Below are 15500 nucleotides of genomic sequence, written 5' to 3'. Positions count from 1 at the left end.
TCAGCATCAGAATGCTAAAAAAGGAGCTCCCTCCGGCCCCTTTTCTCTTCTCCCTCCCCTTTCCCTTGAAAGCTCACTTTCACTGGAAAAATGAACATGGCCTTTGAGGCCTGGTAAGAGTTAGAATCTGATGCATTATGGGGAGAGCATTTAGTGTCCTCCAGCTTCAGAGAGATGGACTCAAAAAGCTGATTTGACACGAGCTTTTTCTGGGGGTGAAGCCATCATTGTGTTAAGGGGAGCAGTGCTGATGGAGGTAATGCGCTGTTGAGGTCAGGGGCAAACCAATTTTCCTCTTATACTAGCTCTGACTGCTATAATCTAATAATAGGCATAAGAGAGAAAAGAAAGGACTGTTTAGAGACACGCTTTGAAAACAGTGTGTATTTTAAACATTCATTTTAATTGAGTGACCCTGAAGTGGGCATTTGTATTGGTGTATATATTTATTTATTTACTTATTTTTCCTGAGGAAGGTTATTTTTCTGAGCCCCTTGGTAGCATGTCAAGGTTGAGGTAACACCACACAAAGCTGGCTTCGTGGGGCTTTTATGGGGAAACAGCCTTGAGCCTGTCACCTCTGATGCATTTTTGCTTTTGAAGCAGCTGTTTCATTTATTTTAAGGTTCGTTTATTTTCTGAGACGGTATTTTCATATTCATATCAGTATGCAAGAGGAAAGAAAGCAAAGTGCTGAAATCAGGGGACGGCTTGAGTCAATGGGTTGGAAGAATTTGGTGCTACCTTTGGTGGAGCCTCCTGTAGCATTTACTGGAGGGGTTGGTTGTTTCTTAACCTCTCTCTTTGAAAAAATGGGGGGAAGTTTTCATGAGTCGCTTTCGGAAAGTGCTTCCTGCAACAGTGCTCAGCCGTACCCCGAGTGACTGTGCAGGGATGCCTGCGTGCAGYGGAAAGGAGGCTTTGGAGAAGCAAAACAGCTGGGGATCTAAATGAAATCTTCAGATAACCCACCGTCCCCAGCGGATACAGGTGGGACGGTTCAGTGTGGTGCGTCGTGCTGCTCCCGCCCATCTGCTGTGAACCTTCCTGGCGCAGGCAGCACGCTTGGCTTGCACCAGCCATGGAGGCCACCACCTTTTCACCATGTCCTGGTATGAAAGGGGGTCCCTGCAGGACGGCTCAGCCTGCTCAGGTCTCTGTCCATGGCAGTGCCTGGAGGCCTGCTCTTCCCCCTTCGTGCTTTGCTGAAGTAGATTTTCACTTTTGGTTCTTCTCTGGCTGTTATTTCTCTGGAACTGGGAGCGATGGGGAGGTGCTGACCACTAAGTGCATTGTTTTGTAGAAACAAAATGAGTCAAATTGTGTCAGCGGAATAAATGCACAACATTTTAATGAAAAAAAACATTCTTGGAATGTAGTAAGCAAGAGTCAAATTGTTCTGGGAGATTTAAGGTTAAATTCAGCAACAGTAAGTTACTGGAAAAGTGGATCTTTCTTCATCAGAAATCCATGCTTTCTAGCCCGGCTTCCCCACGCAACACGTGACTCCGTGCTAGAGCAGGGCCTGACTCAGGTCAGCAAGCTGCTGCACGCTCTGTGCTTGCGGGACTCGCCCGGCAGATTTGCAGCAGAGGGGTTGCTATCTGTCACTCCACTTGTAAATCGGATGGAAACGCTGTAAAAGGAGGAGCGTGTGTTTGGTAACGGTCAGTAGGTGCATCGCAGAAGGTGAGGCTCATGATGGGCGCTCTGCAGAGTGCGGGGGTAAATTGTTCCAGTTCTGCTGGCAGTAGTGGATTACAGCCGCTGAGGCTCTTCCCTTAGTATCTAGCTTAACACTGGTGAAGCCTAGGATCACAGTTGCTGTGACGGTGCTCCTGTAGCTGGATAAGGACATAATACTGTCATTTAGCTTGTTACCGAAACGTTTCATACTGGGCACAGAGAGTCACTCTGGCAAAGCATTGCTTTTCTCTAAGTTTGAATCTGCTGGACAGTACAGAATTGAAGATCTGCAAAGTGATTCCCTGTGCCTGGTATAGTCATTTACTTCAGTGCCAGGTGCATAAAATATGCTGGTTCTGATCTGGGAGCATTTCATAAGGATAAATGGTCATAAGTGGGTGTGAGGCAATAAATATCTCACACAGTTTTCCAAAACAAGAGCCTGATTTCCAGGAGGTTAAAGGAAGCAGGTGTGCAGCCCCCGCTGAACTTCAGTGTGACCCAGTCACTTGGCTCCCCCTAAGCAGCTCTGGAAATCACAGCCAATGTGTCTGAGCTCTCTAAAAATACCGTCTCAAAATGCCACGTGTAGGAAACAAGCAGTAGCACTACTGCAGTAGAAATGTGCTTTGTGAGTGGTTTGTTTTGAGGCTTCGGGACTTGTAAAATTTTTTTTTCTCCCTTCCTCAAGACTTCCAGTAAATCGGTAGCTAACCACTGAAGAGCCTAGCAATGACAGTGTAAAGGCATCTGCCCGGGAAGGCTATCAGAGAAGCACCTTCTTGTTAGAAGAATGTGAGCAAGGAATTGAACGTTTCCAGGCTTAGTTCAGTTTGAATGCGCTAGTTGTCCGAGCTTTGCATTATTCAGACTGATTTTCAGAGTGGAACAGTTTGTACGTTTGGTCACATTAAATATATGAAAGGTAGGAGACTAGAGTTTCCTTTTCTTTAGGCACGGTATTACACCTACAGAAGATTATACCTACAGCTCAAGTATTTAGAATTTGAAATGGTAAGATCGGAACAGAGTTAACTGGAGGGGCAAAAGCGCACCTTTAAAAGTAAGTTCAGTGCAGACCCCAGGGTGGAAGCCAGTCTGGAAAATCTGGCTCTGGTTATGTCTCACTGTTGTTCTGACACCTAAATATTACAAATGATCATGTCTTGGGAGGGGGAGTGGGTTTGGGAGGAATGCTTTGCATGTGTTTATCTGTAGCTGGAAACTAAAGTTGTCATCTCCTTCTAAATACTTGCAGGTGAAGGTGATGGTAAGGATTTGTCCCTCTCAAGGAGCACATGAAACATCTGAATCCATGTCCTTCCTAAAGGTAGATCCACGAAAAAAGCAAATCACGCTTTATGATCCAGCTACAAGTGGGCCTTCCAATGTAGGTCACAGGAGAGGCGTTGTTGCTGTCCCAAAGATGTTTGCTTTTGATGCAGTATTCCCCCAGGATGCTTCACAGGTACTGCAGAAACTCGTATAAACCTCCTGAGTCTTTTCATGGCCACTGCATTTGATTGCCTTAAGAGTTCTGGTTCTGGGGAATTTTGAATGAGTTGCCTTAATGCCTGGAAAAAAACGCAGTAATTAATAGATGAGTGGTTAAATTCCTACATTTTCAGTTTAGCTGAGATGTAAAATTAAGGAGTAGTAGCTGGGGAGATGGATTTGCTGACTAAATTATCTTCCTGCATTTTCTCTTGTTACTGAAAGACACACAGCCAATTTGAAATTTGCTTTTCCATTCAGTTAAGTTTTAACCCATATGATGTCACTGAAATGAAGTCCTTCCCCACTGCTTTCAATGGGAAATGAGCGTGTGCTTAAAGTTAAGCTAAATGCTGTTGTTAGGAGAAGAGATACAGCTCACCCCATGGGATTGCTGTACTGTAACAGATSGGGAGCTTTTGTATTTTCCTTTCCTTTTCCAATTTATTTATGCTGTGTATTTGACCGATTCTTTTATCTTGATGGTGGTKCTGATGGTTCATGTCATTCTATTGCCCTGCAAAAGGGTATATTTACTGGACACCTGAAACTCCCTTCCAAGCAAAATCGTGGGTGCAGAAAAAAAATTGTAGAGCAGCTTTAGAAAGGAGAACAAATTAAGCAGAGTATGGAGAACCACTTCAAGTTTAAACTGCCTGGAAAAAAAGGGTTTGGTGAAAGAAAAATAAAACACAGAACATTCAGAGTGAAAATGGTTTATTAAAGTTGAGAAAACAAGACAAGATCGAGTTCAGAAACCCATCCTCCAGTCTTCTACTATTATTTTGTTTTCTTTTTGGCTCCCAAATCAGATACATGAAAACGTCTATTTGGTCTAAGTTCAGCCTTAAAGATGCAGAATAATGGCCCTCACAGACCCGTGCGTAAGGCTGCGGCCACCTCAGCAGGAGCCTGGTTTTAAGATACTGGATAAGCCAAACGGTGTCTTTGTGCAGGAATTCACAACGCTGATCTCAGCGTTAGTCTGGAACTGGACATGGCTGTTTCTTATGGTTACTGAAGGTCCCGTTGCCAGCCTGGCTGCAAGGTGGCCCATTGCAGTGTGCTGCCGTGCTGGTTTTGGCACCCATCCTCTAGGTTTTTGACCCCAGCGTGGGCTAGGCTCTTTCAGGTTCTCGTGATGGGCCTTTCCAGGGGCCCGTTTGTGGCATGTCTAAGTGATGCCGGCCAGCACAGTGACTTTGGTGCAGGTGTCATCGCTCAAGGCATGCTTTCTGCTGTGCACCTGCAAACAGAGCCTTATCATTTCACTGTAGTTACATATTCTCTCCTCCCCCCATTACCATTCTTAATATATCCTATTGTATTTGAAACTTTCACGGACGTGGATAAACTGGTTTTAGTACACTCAAGTATTTTAGCGAGTTCTCTTTACTGACAATGATGTTTCCCCTAGAAAAGGAAAGCGTGATACTATGAAATCCTATTCAAGGATCTTAATGCATTTTTTCCAGTATGAATATCTTTTTAATTTCTGTGAGCACTCTTGAGTAGCTTAATTTCAATGGAGTTGCTACTATTGCTGAAAACCCTTGGCTAAGCTATTACACCAGCAGGAAGCCTGGTTGGATAGCATTCAGTTTGCTACATTAGTCTTAGAATCAATATTCCAAGAGAATTGGTTTAATAGAATTGAAAACTATTTTAGGCTATAGTAGTAGATTTTATTACTTTTTAAGATAGCATAGCTACTAAAATAATACGACTGATGCCATAAACATGGGGAGAGTATTGTGCCTCAAAAATACTAAGTCATTCTTTTCATGTAGAAGAATAGCAAAACCCATAGCAGTATACACTCTTATTTGTCTCCAATCTTTCTTTCAGGCGGAGGTATGCTCTGGAACAGTAGCAGAAGTAATCCAGTCTGTTGTGAATGGTGCAGATGGTTGCATATTTTGCTTTGGTCATGTCAAGCTTGGTGAGCTCCCAAATTCGTTACAGTTAATTACTATGTCAGCCTGGTAATTACATGCTGTCAGCTCCTGGAACAATAAACCTGGAGTATATGAATAGATTAGAATTTCTTTTTAATTAGCTTTGCAAACTTATCATGGTTTATTTCTACACAGGGACTGTAAGTTTTAATTTGAAAAGGTAAAACGTAACATCAGATTAGCTTATTCAGGAGCAAGCTTATATAGGTGTATTATGATGAAAATCAAAAGATCAAAGATGTTCTTAAAATTTAATTTGCTGTGGGTCTGAGTTACAAAAATGGCAAAACTAGTTGAATAAATAGTAATGGATTAATAATTAAATACTTTGCATTTTTGCATCTGTTATTTCCCATTGTCTGTGCAGCACCTGTCATCACATAGAATGTGCAGTGGTGACAGCATGAAGAGAAACTGTCTTGTACATGAAAGGTGAATTAAGTTCACTTTTGTCTTTCCATTCTAGGAAAATCTTACACCATGATTGGGAAAGATAATTCCACACAAAGCCTTGGTATCATCCCCTGTGCAATTTCTTGGCTCTTCAAATTAATCAATGAACGTAAAGAAAAAACTGGGACTCGTTTCTCTATTAGAGTATCTGCTGTGGAGATCAGTGGCAAAGATGAAAACCTTAAGGATTTGTTAGCTGAAGTAGCCACTGGCAGCCTTCAGGATGGCCAGTCTCCTGGGGTTTATCTGAGAGAAGATCCAATATGTGGAACCCAGGTATAATGGATATCACAACACAGATTTTCTGAGCCTGACTTTCTTCCATGTTTTATTTCCTTTTATCTGACAACAACTACAACAACTTTTGAGACAGTAAAAAAAAATTATTGCTTTTAATTTGTAAGCCCTGCTCCCGTGGTGTACGTATTTGTTTCTTTTAGCACCCTAGAGATTTAGCCAGTTCAGCAAAAAAAAAAAAATCGCCCCTGTGCTAATTAGTCATTTTCTTGTTTATATTCAAGCTCCAAAACCAAAGTGAGCTAAGAGCCCCGACAGCAGAGAAAGCTGCCTTTTTCCTTGATGCTGCAATTGCTGCCAGAAGTACCAGCAAACCTGAATGTGAGGAAGAAGATAGGAGGAATTCGCATATGCTCTTCACTCTTCACATATACCAATATCGCATGGAGAAGAGTGGCAAAGGAGGAAGTATGAATCATTTTCCCAATTGCTTGTTTTTAAATGGCTTGGTTTTGGGTTAGTTTAATAATAATTTGCAGTAAACTTGTAAAGAAAAAATGAAGTGACCCCTCAAGCCAGTCAAGAGTCACCTTTAACTTTGGTAGCTGTGGCTAATATCTGGTATCCCTGCCATTAATATTTAATTTGAGCATTACCCCATGCTGCATTCATTATTTTCCTCATTTGAATATGTTTTGAATACTCAGTCTGGCTTGGGTCCATGCAATCACATGATGTACAAATGTTCCCCTTATTGTTTTAGTGTCTGGAGGACGCAGCCGCTTGCATCTCATTGATCTAGGGAGCTGTGAAAAAGTGCTGAGCAAGACCCGAGATGGAGGAGGCTCTCTGTGTTTGTCTCTCTCTGCCCTGGGCAATGTAATTTTGGCCTTAATTAATGGTGCTAAGCATGTGCCATATAAGTAAGTGAATTATTGCATGCATTACCTTAAATATGTGGCTTGTGTTACCTGAACAGTGAATTGCATCAACAGTGTACTCTTCATATAAGAGGAAGTTAAAGGAAGTTTTATCAGAGAGGGATCTGTCTTCTTTCAAGATCACTTATGATTATATTGCATATTTTTAAAGGTCCCATAGTAACRTGAAATCCTTACTCAGCTGACTAAAAATCATATGGATATTGTCATATACTTAGTTTGGGTGAAATGTGTGTGTGTTGGGGAGGGACTGATGTTTGAAAAAACAGAGAGAAATTGTCAAAATATTTTCTTTTCTGCTCCCTCCTCTCTGTCTCCTGGATTTGGAACTTATACCAGTCTCAGCCAGCTGGACAAAAGTAGTGAATATTTTCATAAAAAATTCATAGGATTTTCCCTCTGTTTTCCAAATTTAGAAATTCTATTGAAATTTCAGAAAATACCAATGAGCTATATGAAGTATCGTCATCAAAGGGCTGTTAATCAGTTTGGTTTTTTGAGTGATACACACATACTAATCTTTTCAATTAAAAAGAAGAGGAAGACCGTGTTATTCACTTGCACATTTGTTTAGCAGAAGCGAACATGTAGGTGTATTGCTTCGTGGGAGTGTGCTTGACACTAATGTTATGTCAAACACACCTGCGGGGAGCCCAGCCTAGAGACAACATCCACATTGTAAACCCCCCAACCAGAACTTGGCCTGCAATACTGAAAATTTAATTGCTGCTTGTCTTGATGCATTAGAACTTAATGCCTTTGTTATCAATCATGTCGTTTCACTTATTTATCTAGTGTGGCGTCTCAAACAGGTGTCCTGTCCTTGTGTATGAGACAGAAAATRGATAATTTTCTCAGGCTACTTGCTAGGTTTGTTGATGGAGTAGATGATGGGTGGGTAGTTAGAACAGAGAAGGGTGGTTTCTCAGGGGCAATCCCTTTGTCACCTAAGCTGGTTTGGGGAGCAGAGACACAGTGGCAGTTCCCGTGTGTGTGGGCCAGCTCAGAGGAACSGGAGGGAGCAGCCCCCAGGGTGCTGTGGGGTCCCCGCTGGAGAGATGTCTTGGAGAATAGCGGAGGACAAAGTGCAGTGACTTCTCAGTTTTGCTGTCTGTAGCTGAGGACTCACGTCACCAGGAAAGCCTTCAGAGAGGAAAGTCAGCAGGCAGAAAGGAAACTAGATTAACTGGGATGGAACTGATAATATATTTCTGATATCTAATGATATATTTGTTTGGGATCTTTTCACTATTTCTGTTAACTTACTTTTTTTCTTCATATCAAAATTGTTTGCATATAACTCACAGAGTTTGTATGTCCAGATACTAAGCCTGCCCAGATAAAAATCTAGCACCCATGTGCTGTTTGGGTAATACGAGCTAAACCTGAGATAACTAAACTAGAATTATATCATTTTAGAATTGTCTAAGTAACAAATAAAATGACTTATCATACCGCAACTACACATGCAGATAAATTATCAAAATGATGGCATCTTTGTATGGTACATTTAGACGTGTTTTACATATGGTCAAATAATAGCAGCATATTTCTTATCCACATGTACCATACATGCATATATCCTATGATAATGAAAGCACAATATGTGGTGCAAAAATCTGCAAAAAAGATTGTAATTTCTTGAAACTATCCCAGTGTTCTCATTTGTTACACAGGGACAACAAGTTGACAATGTTGTTGAGGGAATCACTTGGGAACATCAACTGCAGAACAACCATGATTGCRCATATTTCTGACTCCCCAGCCAATTATGCAGAAACTCTCACAACCATTCAGCTTGCATCGCGAATCCACCGAATGAGAAAGAAGAAATCCAAGGTTGGTGCACAAACAAGCTGCAATTAGTTCATCTGAAAATGAGTTTTCTTAACCTCTCGGTGGGGGAACGTGGGATTTCTCGGCAGTAAGAAGTAATACAAAATGCATAAAAGCTCAGGAGAGAAGTTGACAAATGGCTTGGCACAGAGCCATCATCCCTCCCCTTGATCATTAATCCTGAAATTCCCTTTCTTTTTGTTGTAAACATGTATTCTTTCATTGCTTATATGTGGAACTATCGCAAAAGCTTCAATTTGTGTTAATTAAAAACCCATAAGAAAGGAACAGAAAACTGATGAAGAGAAAGACAATGTATAATATTTAATGATAATTATCTGAAAAGGTGTGATTGTTATATTACTCCTGATATAGTAAAATATATGTAGCATGACCTTGTTATTTTAATTCACACTGTAACATTTTTCCACTAGATGTGGTTTTGATAGTACACACAAAGCCCAGTATATTGGATACCTAAGTTTTTTACCAATTATGTGCACATCCATATAATTACATACATATACTTCAATTAATATTGATAACTTTTTCCTTACTGATCATTTACAGTATGCATCCAGCTCATCTGGAGGAGAGAGTTCATGTGAAGAAGGACATGTCCGAAGACCACCCCATTTGCGACCATTCCACCCACGAACTGTTGCCCTTGACCCTGACCTTCCTGTCCTGAGCATATCTAGTGATCCTGATTATTCCTCCAGCAGTGAACAGTCTTGTGATACTGTCATTTATGTTGGTCCCAATGGTGCAGCTTTGTCTGACAGGGAATTGACAGATAATGAAGGTCCTCCAGAGTTTGTTCCCATAATCCCATCCCTAAACAAGAAGAGAAGTAAAGACAATTCTGCTATTGGTAGAAGTTCTGACAAGGATCATTTTAAATGCAACACTTTTGCTGAATTGCAAGAAAGGTTAGAGTGCATTGATGGAAGTGAGGAACCCATCAAATTCACTTGTGGAGAAAACTCTGTTGCATCCAATTGTAGTCCAGTCCCTGGAGGTACAGAAAATACACAGTCTAAACTGATAAAGGAGAAGATATCTTCTCCTTCTGGAGGATTTAAGAAACCAGTTCCACCAGAAACTGCATCTCCAAAAAAAGGATATAATCTTCATTTCCAGGCTGTTACGCCAAGGGTTGGCAATTGTCATGAAAAGAGCACACCTCACTTCAAAACAGAGCATTCCAAGCAGCAGAGCAAAGTTGATGGCAAAATAATAGACTCAGTACTGGAGGGAGAGAAAGAGAGAGAGACAATCACAGATTCTCTGAAGTCCTCAAGCAGTAGCCCTTCAAGGAATCAGGAGCAGAATAAAGCCACAGCTGAACCTGTCAGTAAAGAAAAGTCTCTGTATATGAAGAGACCCTTGCCAAGCCCAGCACCCCCACCTCCCCAGCAGAAAGAGCAAGTGCCAAGCTCGAAGGCTGAGAGTTTGGAGTTGGACAATAGCAATGCAGTTCGGACTCCTCCTGTGGGAATGAGCAAGCAGATGGCTAACAAACCTGAGCAAAACCCAATAGGAAGCACATTTCTGGTTGGTAGCAACACCCAGAATCAGTCGGGTGCTATAGAGGTACACAGCTTCCGGTCCGCATTCAGAGGTAAATGCTTTGATCGGGATATATTAACCACCACGGTGACTTTGCAGCAGCCTGTTGAGCTGAATGGAGAGGATGAGCTTGTTTTCACAGTGGTGGAAGAACTATCCATTAGTGGGATTTTGGATAATGGAAGACCTTCCAGTATCATTAGCTTTAACAGCGACTGCTCCCTTCAGGCCCTTGCATCAGGTTCCAGGCCAGTTAGTATTATCAGCAGCATAAATGATGAGTTTGATGCTTATACCTCACAGGAAAGTTCTACTGGTGTAAATATTGATATCGTTGTGCCCTTTGCTAAGGATCCCTTTACCAGCAGCAGACGTTCCTCCATCAGTTCATGGCTTAGCGAAGTCAGCATCTGTACAATTGAAAGTGATGGAGCACATTCTAGTGACAGTTTCATTGCACAGTCATCTTACAGCTGTAATAAGTCTGAGGAACCCTTCAACTTGGATTCACCTAATGTACCCATACCACTGAAAAGTGCTCTGAATGACAGTGGGTTTTGCTTCTCTGAGCTGGAGAGTGAGAGCATGAGTTCCAGCAAGCTGTCCTCAGGCATCAGCAAAAGTCCCCAAACCCCAGAAACTACCAAAGCATCTCAGATAAAAAGTGCTTTTTGTGTCACTGATCAGCCCATAAAAATAAAATCTATTAATTCTCGAGATACGCCTGTGATAGAAACCATACATTCTAGTCTTCCTAGGAAAACAAAAACTACCTCGTCTGCAATCCACCATAATACTGTCCTCAGCTATAAAGAGCTGCAGAGTCCACATTGTATATTTGAAGATCCCTGGCTCTTGCGCACGGATAATCAATTGGAAACAAATCCTGCAGAGCCAGTGCTGTCTCCAAAATCTCACACATTTGGTACTGATAAGCAGCCAGGAAAAGCTGCCCAGTGTTTCAGTACAGCATCCAGGCCAACTAAGTCGCAGACTATGCTTGCCTGTTCTCAGAGAGTTGTGGATGGTTGTGAAATGGCCTGCAAATCTTCCAGCGGAGCTGCAAAGAAGTCAGAAACTGCAATGAAGATGCCACAGCTGAAGAGAGGAGCCACCACACTGGGTGTGATGCCGGTATCGCACACTAACAGTACTTTGTCAGAGGCTGTGACCAGAGGGAATTTAGATGCTCCCTTGGCTGCTGGCAGCTTGAAATCATCACTGGGAAAGAAAAGCGTGCCCCAGAAGTCAAGCGTGTTACCTAGGCCAGGTGGGCCAACACCTCCAACACCTCCTGTACGCAAATCGAGCCTGGAACAGAAACCTGTTGGTCTGGGTAATGGTGGGGGAAAAGCTGCTGGCCTGGACTTTGCCAGAGCTGCCACCCCAAAGGCTGAAGAAGAAGCAGATTTGCGGTCAAAAGCTGGATCTTGCGTCAGTGAAAGTGCCAGTAGTAAAATGAACCTGAAGGGCGACCACTCTTTGCCTAAGATGACGTCAAGTTTAAAGACAAAGGCATCGAAGAGCGAAGCTGTCCACCGTTATGGAAGTCACATGTCCCTGGAAAGGTGCGACAGTCTGACCTCAGTAGGATCCAAAGCAAACATGGCGAGGGAAAACGCAAGTGCTAATAACAGCAGGGCAGGGCGCTCTGTCCCGAGGCTGGGGGTCCCTCCTGTTGCTTCTAGTGTGACTTTACCGCAGTCCTTCACTGCCCCTGTGGCCTGTAAAAACAGCCAGGCAAAAAGCACAACTAACCAGAAAGTCCAAGCCAATGGAAATAAAAACCGGAGCCTCTCCACCAGTGGCTCCCGGTCTCTCAGTTCCTCAGTAAAGTCCCTGACGCAGCCCGTGGGGAAGAGCTCTAGCGCTGCTCCGAGCGGGAAGGCGGCCCCCCGCTCCGTGCAGGCGGTCAGCAGCAAACCCGGCAGGGGAACCATTATGGGGACCAAGCAGGCCATGAGGGCGGCCAACAGCCGCGTGAACGAGCTGGTGTCGGGCGGCTCTGCCAAGATGGGGCACTTCCGAGGCTCCACGGACTCCGACAGCGGCAACGACAGTGGCATCAACCTCAGCGATGAGAAGTCACAAATCCCGGTGCTGCCGTCTCCTTACAGCAAGATAACGGCACCCCGGCGGCCTCAGCGGTACAGCAGCGGCCACGGGAGCGACAACAGCAGCGTTTTAAGCGGGGAGCTGCCACCGGCCATGGGAAGGACAGCTCTTTTTTACCACAGCGGAGGCAGCAGCGGCTACGAAAGCATGATTCGGGACAGCGAGGCGACGGGCAGTGCCTCCTCGGCGCACGACTCCATGAGCGAAAGCGGCATGTCGTCGCCGGGCCGCATGAGGAGCCTGAAGTCTCCCAAGAAGAGATCGACAGGTAAGGAACAAACGGGACGTGGGGCTTGAGCTCCCCGAGATGCGCTCGAAATGCGGCRGGGCGGCGTCCCCGGGGACGTTGAGTTTTCACGGTGCCTCCGGCGGCGAGGGCAAGGTTGTTTGGCTTGAGGAAGACGCGGTGCAGAGCTGAATGTGTCTGCATGCATTTGTGGTGCAGGCGTATACGCGTACAGAAGCCACTTGTCAGTATTTATTTTACTTCAAAGCCACCTCGCGGCTGCAGGTGYGACCCAGGTGCTCTGTCTCAGAGGGCAGGAAAAGCGCAGTGTGCCCCAAGGTGCTTTCCATCTCCCTGCGAGGGAGGAGAGAGCAGATGGCTGCGGGCAGATGGGGGAGCCCAGGGGATGGGCGAGAGCATGTTCCTCGGCGGGATCGGCAGCGATCGCAGCACGTCAGCCGTCTCTGTGTTCTCAGCGTTGTGCAGCATGACCAGAAAAGGAGGKTTTTTTTCACATGACAGGGAGCAGTGAGGGTGCTGGGTGGATCTTGATGAGTTTTTACGAGGAAGAAGAGAGTGTGCCTCTGCAGGCTGGGTAAAAAGTGGGGAGAATGGCAGTAAGGAGAGGAAGAGTTGCTGTTGGCTAGACATTTATGAGGGAATTTCAGTGAGATGTCCTGGGACTTTAGTTTGAAAATGGGGAACAGGCCTGAAGAAGAGAAGAGGGTTTGTGAATCAATGAGGATTGCTGGATTTGCATTAGATTACCCAAAGGTAAGGCTTAGGAGGAAGAGGAGGTAAGGCAGAGGAGGAAGGGTGCATATACAGGATGCAGCAAAGCTTAAGTTAACACTACCAGGCAATTACAAAATTATTGTATTGTAATAGTGGTTTTGTAAGGAAATTTTAAAGTGGACATGTAGATTCTGTAAGCAATAGAAAACTTGTTGGGGGGGAATCACTTAAAAGAGGTGGCTCCCACTCCTACACTGTGCTGAGGTAGACACGTCCAATTGTACCACACAAAGGTGATCGTGCAAGAGCCAAGTCCCCTTTTCCTGGTCTCCAGAGCCTTTCTGTGTTGCTTTCGCAAGTGGTGCTCATGTCAGTGCTGCTGCCTGTAGCCAGCTTCAGCATCAGGTTTCTATGACTGGTGTTACAGAGTCATTTTTACTGGTCCAGCTTGGAAGTGCTGTAGTATTGTAAAGAATCTGAGACAAGGTGTGAGGTGCAGCTGCTGGCCAGTAGTGTGATTTAGCAACCTAAGTGTGCTGACTACTGGAAAAAGAGTATGCACTAATACCAGGAGTGTGACCGAATCTGACCCTTTGGTTGAAAGGGGGTAACTATTACAAGCCCTGTAGACACACATGATGCTCAGTTCTGACAGTAGATTGAAATGGGTTAAACTGAGGTACATTTCATGGTGCTTTCTGGTCAAAGCAACTGAATTGCTTCAGCAGGTGATAAATTAGTTTGGAGACTTAGTGCAACATTTACTACAGTTTTCTTTCCATAGGATATCAACCTCTTAAACCTTTCCTACAAATCAATATTAACAGCTGTATAAGTTGCACATGTATTGAGAAGGTATTACCCACTGATGGATTTGTATTTGTTTTTGCCCCAGGAAATGCTTATAAYGTCTTTAAAAATGACAAACTATTTATTTTTTCAATTGCAATTGCTCTGTATCAGTAAATTATCTATTACTTTTTCAGTGCTTTACACTTTGACACACTAATGTATTTTATACATGAAATGAGGTTTCCTAGGAACTTCATTAAATATTTCTTACAAGAAGGGTTTTGTGTAGACCCATTATTGGCCTAAAATATATTGTCATCATTGTAAAGTTTTGGACATATTCTTGGAGTAGCTTAAATTGTCAAGCTGTGTTGGAGACTTGCAGTCTCTGGACTTAAGGAAGCTTTGGAAGGGAAGCCCGTCCTGGGGACAGAACCTACTTCCACAGATGTCAATGGAAACCTTTTCCCCTTGTTCTTTAACTTCATCTCCACCTTAAAGAAATGATATTGGCCTTGGCTGGCTCAATGGAATGATATGAAGTTAGTCTGCTTGGTATGTATGTTTGACTGCATCTGTTCGGTATCCTGTTCAGAGGGGTCCTGCAGGTTACAGGATCAGAGTTACAGTGGGTGATTTCAGCAGGCAGGACTGTATTTGTGATTTAGGCTAAATAAATTGGAGTGGTGGCAGTGATGAACAGGTGAAGGCTAACACCGCATAGATTCACTTTTTATGGTCCAGAGAGACTATTTTTTAGATCTCCCTTGGGTTGTATCACAGAGTCACAGAGTAGTTGGGGTTTGAAGGCACCTCTGGAGATTATCTGGTCCAACCCACCTGCTTAGGCAGGGTCAGCTAGAGCAGGTTGCCCAGGACTGTGTCCAGTTGGGTTTTGAGTATCTCCAAGGCTGGAGACCACAGCCTCTCTGGGCAACCTGTTCCAGTGTTCAGCCACCCTCACAGTGAAGTATTTTCTTGTGTTGAGGTAGAATTTCCTGTGTTTTAGTTTGTGCCCGTTAGCTCTTGTCCTGTCACTCTGAGAAGAGTCTGGTTCCATCTTCTTTACACTCTCCCATCACATGTTTGTACACATTGATTAGATCCCCTCTGAGCCTTCTCTTCTCCAGGCTGAACAGCCTCAACTCCCTCAGCCTCTCCTCATATGAGAGATGCTTCAGTCCCTTAATCTCCAGCCTATCAAGGTAGAAGCAGGRTCAAGTCTTCCCCTTTCCAAAATGTTTCCTTTGTGATTATTGATGTTACTTAGAAATTAACAGGGAAGCAATTAAGAATAAGGGATTTATTTCTTAAAAATATGTAAACCAGGTAACTCTTCAGGTATCTATGCAGGTGTGTTGCTCTTAGGGGAATATGCTGGGATTTTGTCTCTGTTTCTTCTTGAATTTTATGGCAGGGCTGACCCGACAGCCTTCACTTGCACTTAACTCTCCT

The 15500-nt window shown here is 43.8% G+C and overlaps 1 protein-coding gene across 1 annotated transcript in view; it reads left to right on the top strand.

The window, feature by feature from the left end:
- KIF26A (kinesin family member 26A) overlaps positions 1–15500 on the top strand; it is a 65546-nt gene that overhangs the window by 46897 nt on the left and 3149 nt on the right. Inside the window, exons 4-10 of the mRNA XM_026079581.1 lie at positions 2945–3154; positions 5029–5122; positions 5605–5867; positions 6113–6296; positions 6592–6751; positions 8446–8608; positions 9176–12560. Coding sequence (XP_025935366.1) covers positions 2945–3154; positions 5029–5122; positions 5605–5867; positions 6113–6296; positions 6592–6751; positions 8446–8608; positions 9176–12560 — 4459 coding nt within the window. The remainder of the gene's footprint in view (positions 1–2944; positions 3155–5028; positions 5123–5604; positions 5868–6112; positions 6297–6591; positions 6752–8445; positions 8609–9175; positions 12561–15500) is intronic.

Source organism: Apteryx rowi, unplaced genomic scaffold (genome assembly GCF_003343035.1).
Source record: "Apteryx rowi isolate R43461 unplaced genomic scaffold, aptRow1 scaffold_5, whole genome shotgun sequence".
Lineage (NCBI taxonomy): Eukaryota > Metazoa > Chordata > Aves > Apterygiformes > Apterygidae > Apteryx > Apteryx rowi.
This window is presented reverse-complemented; position numbering and strand designations above follow the sequence as displayed.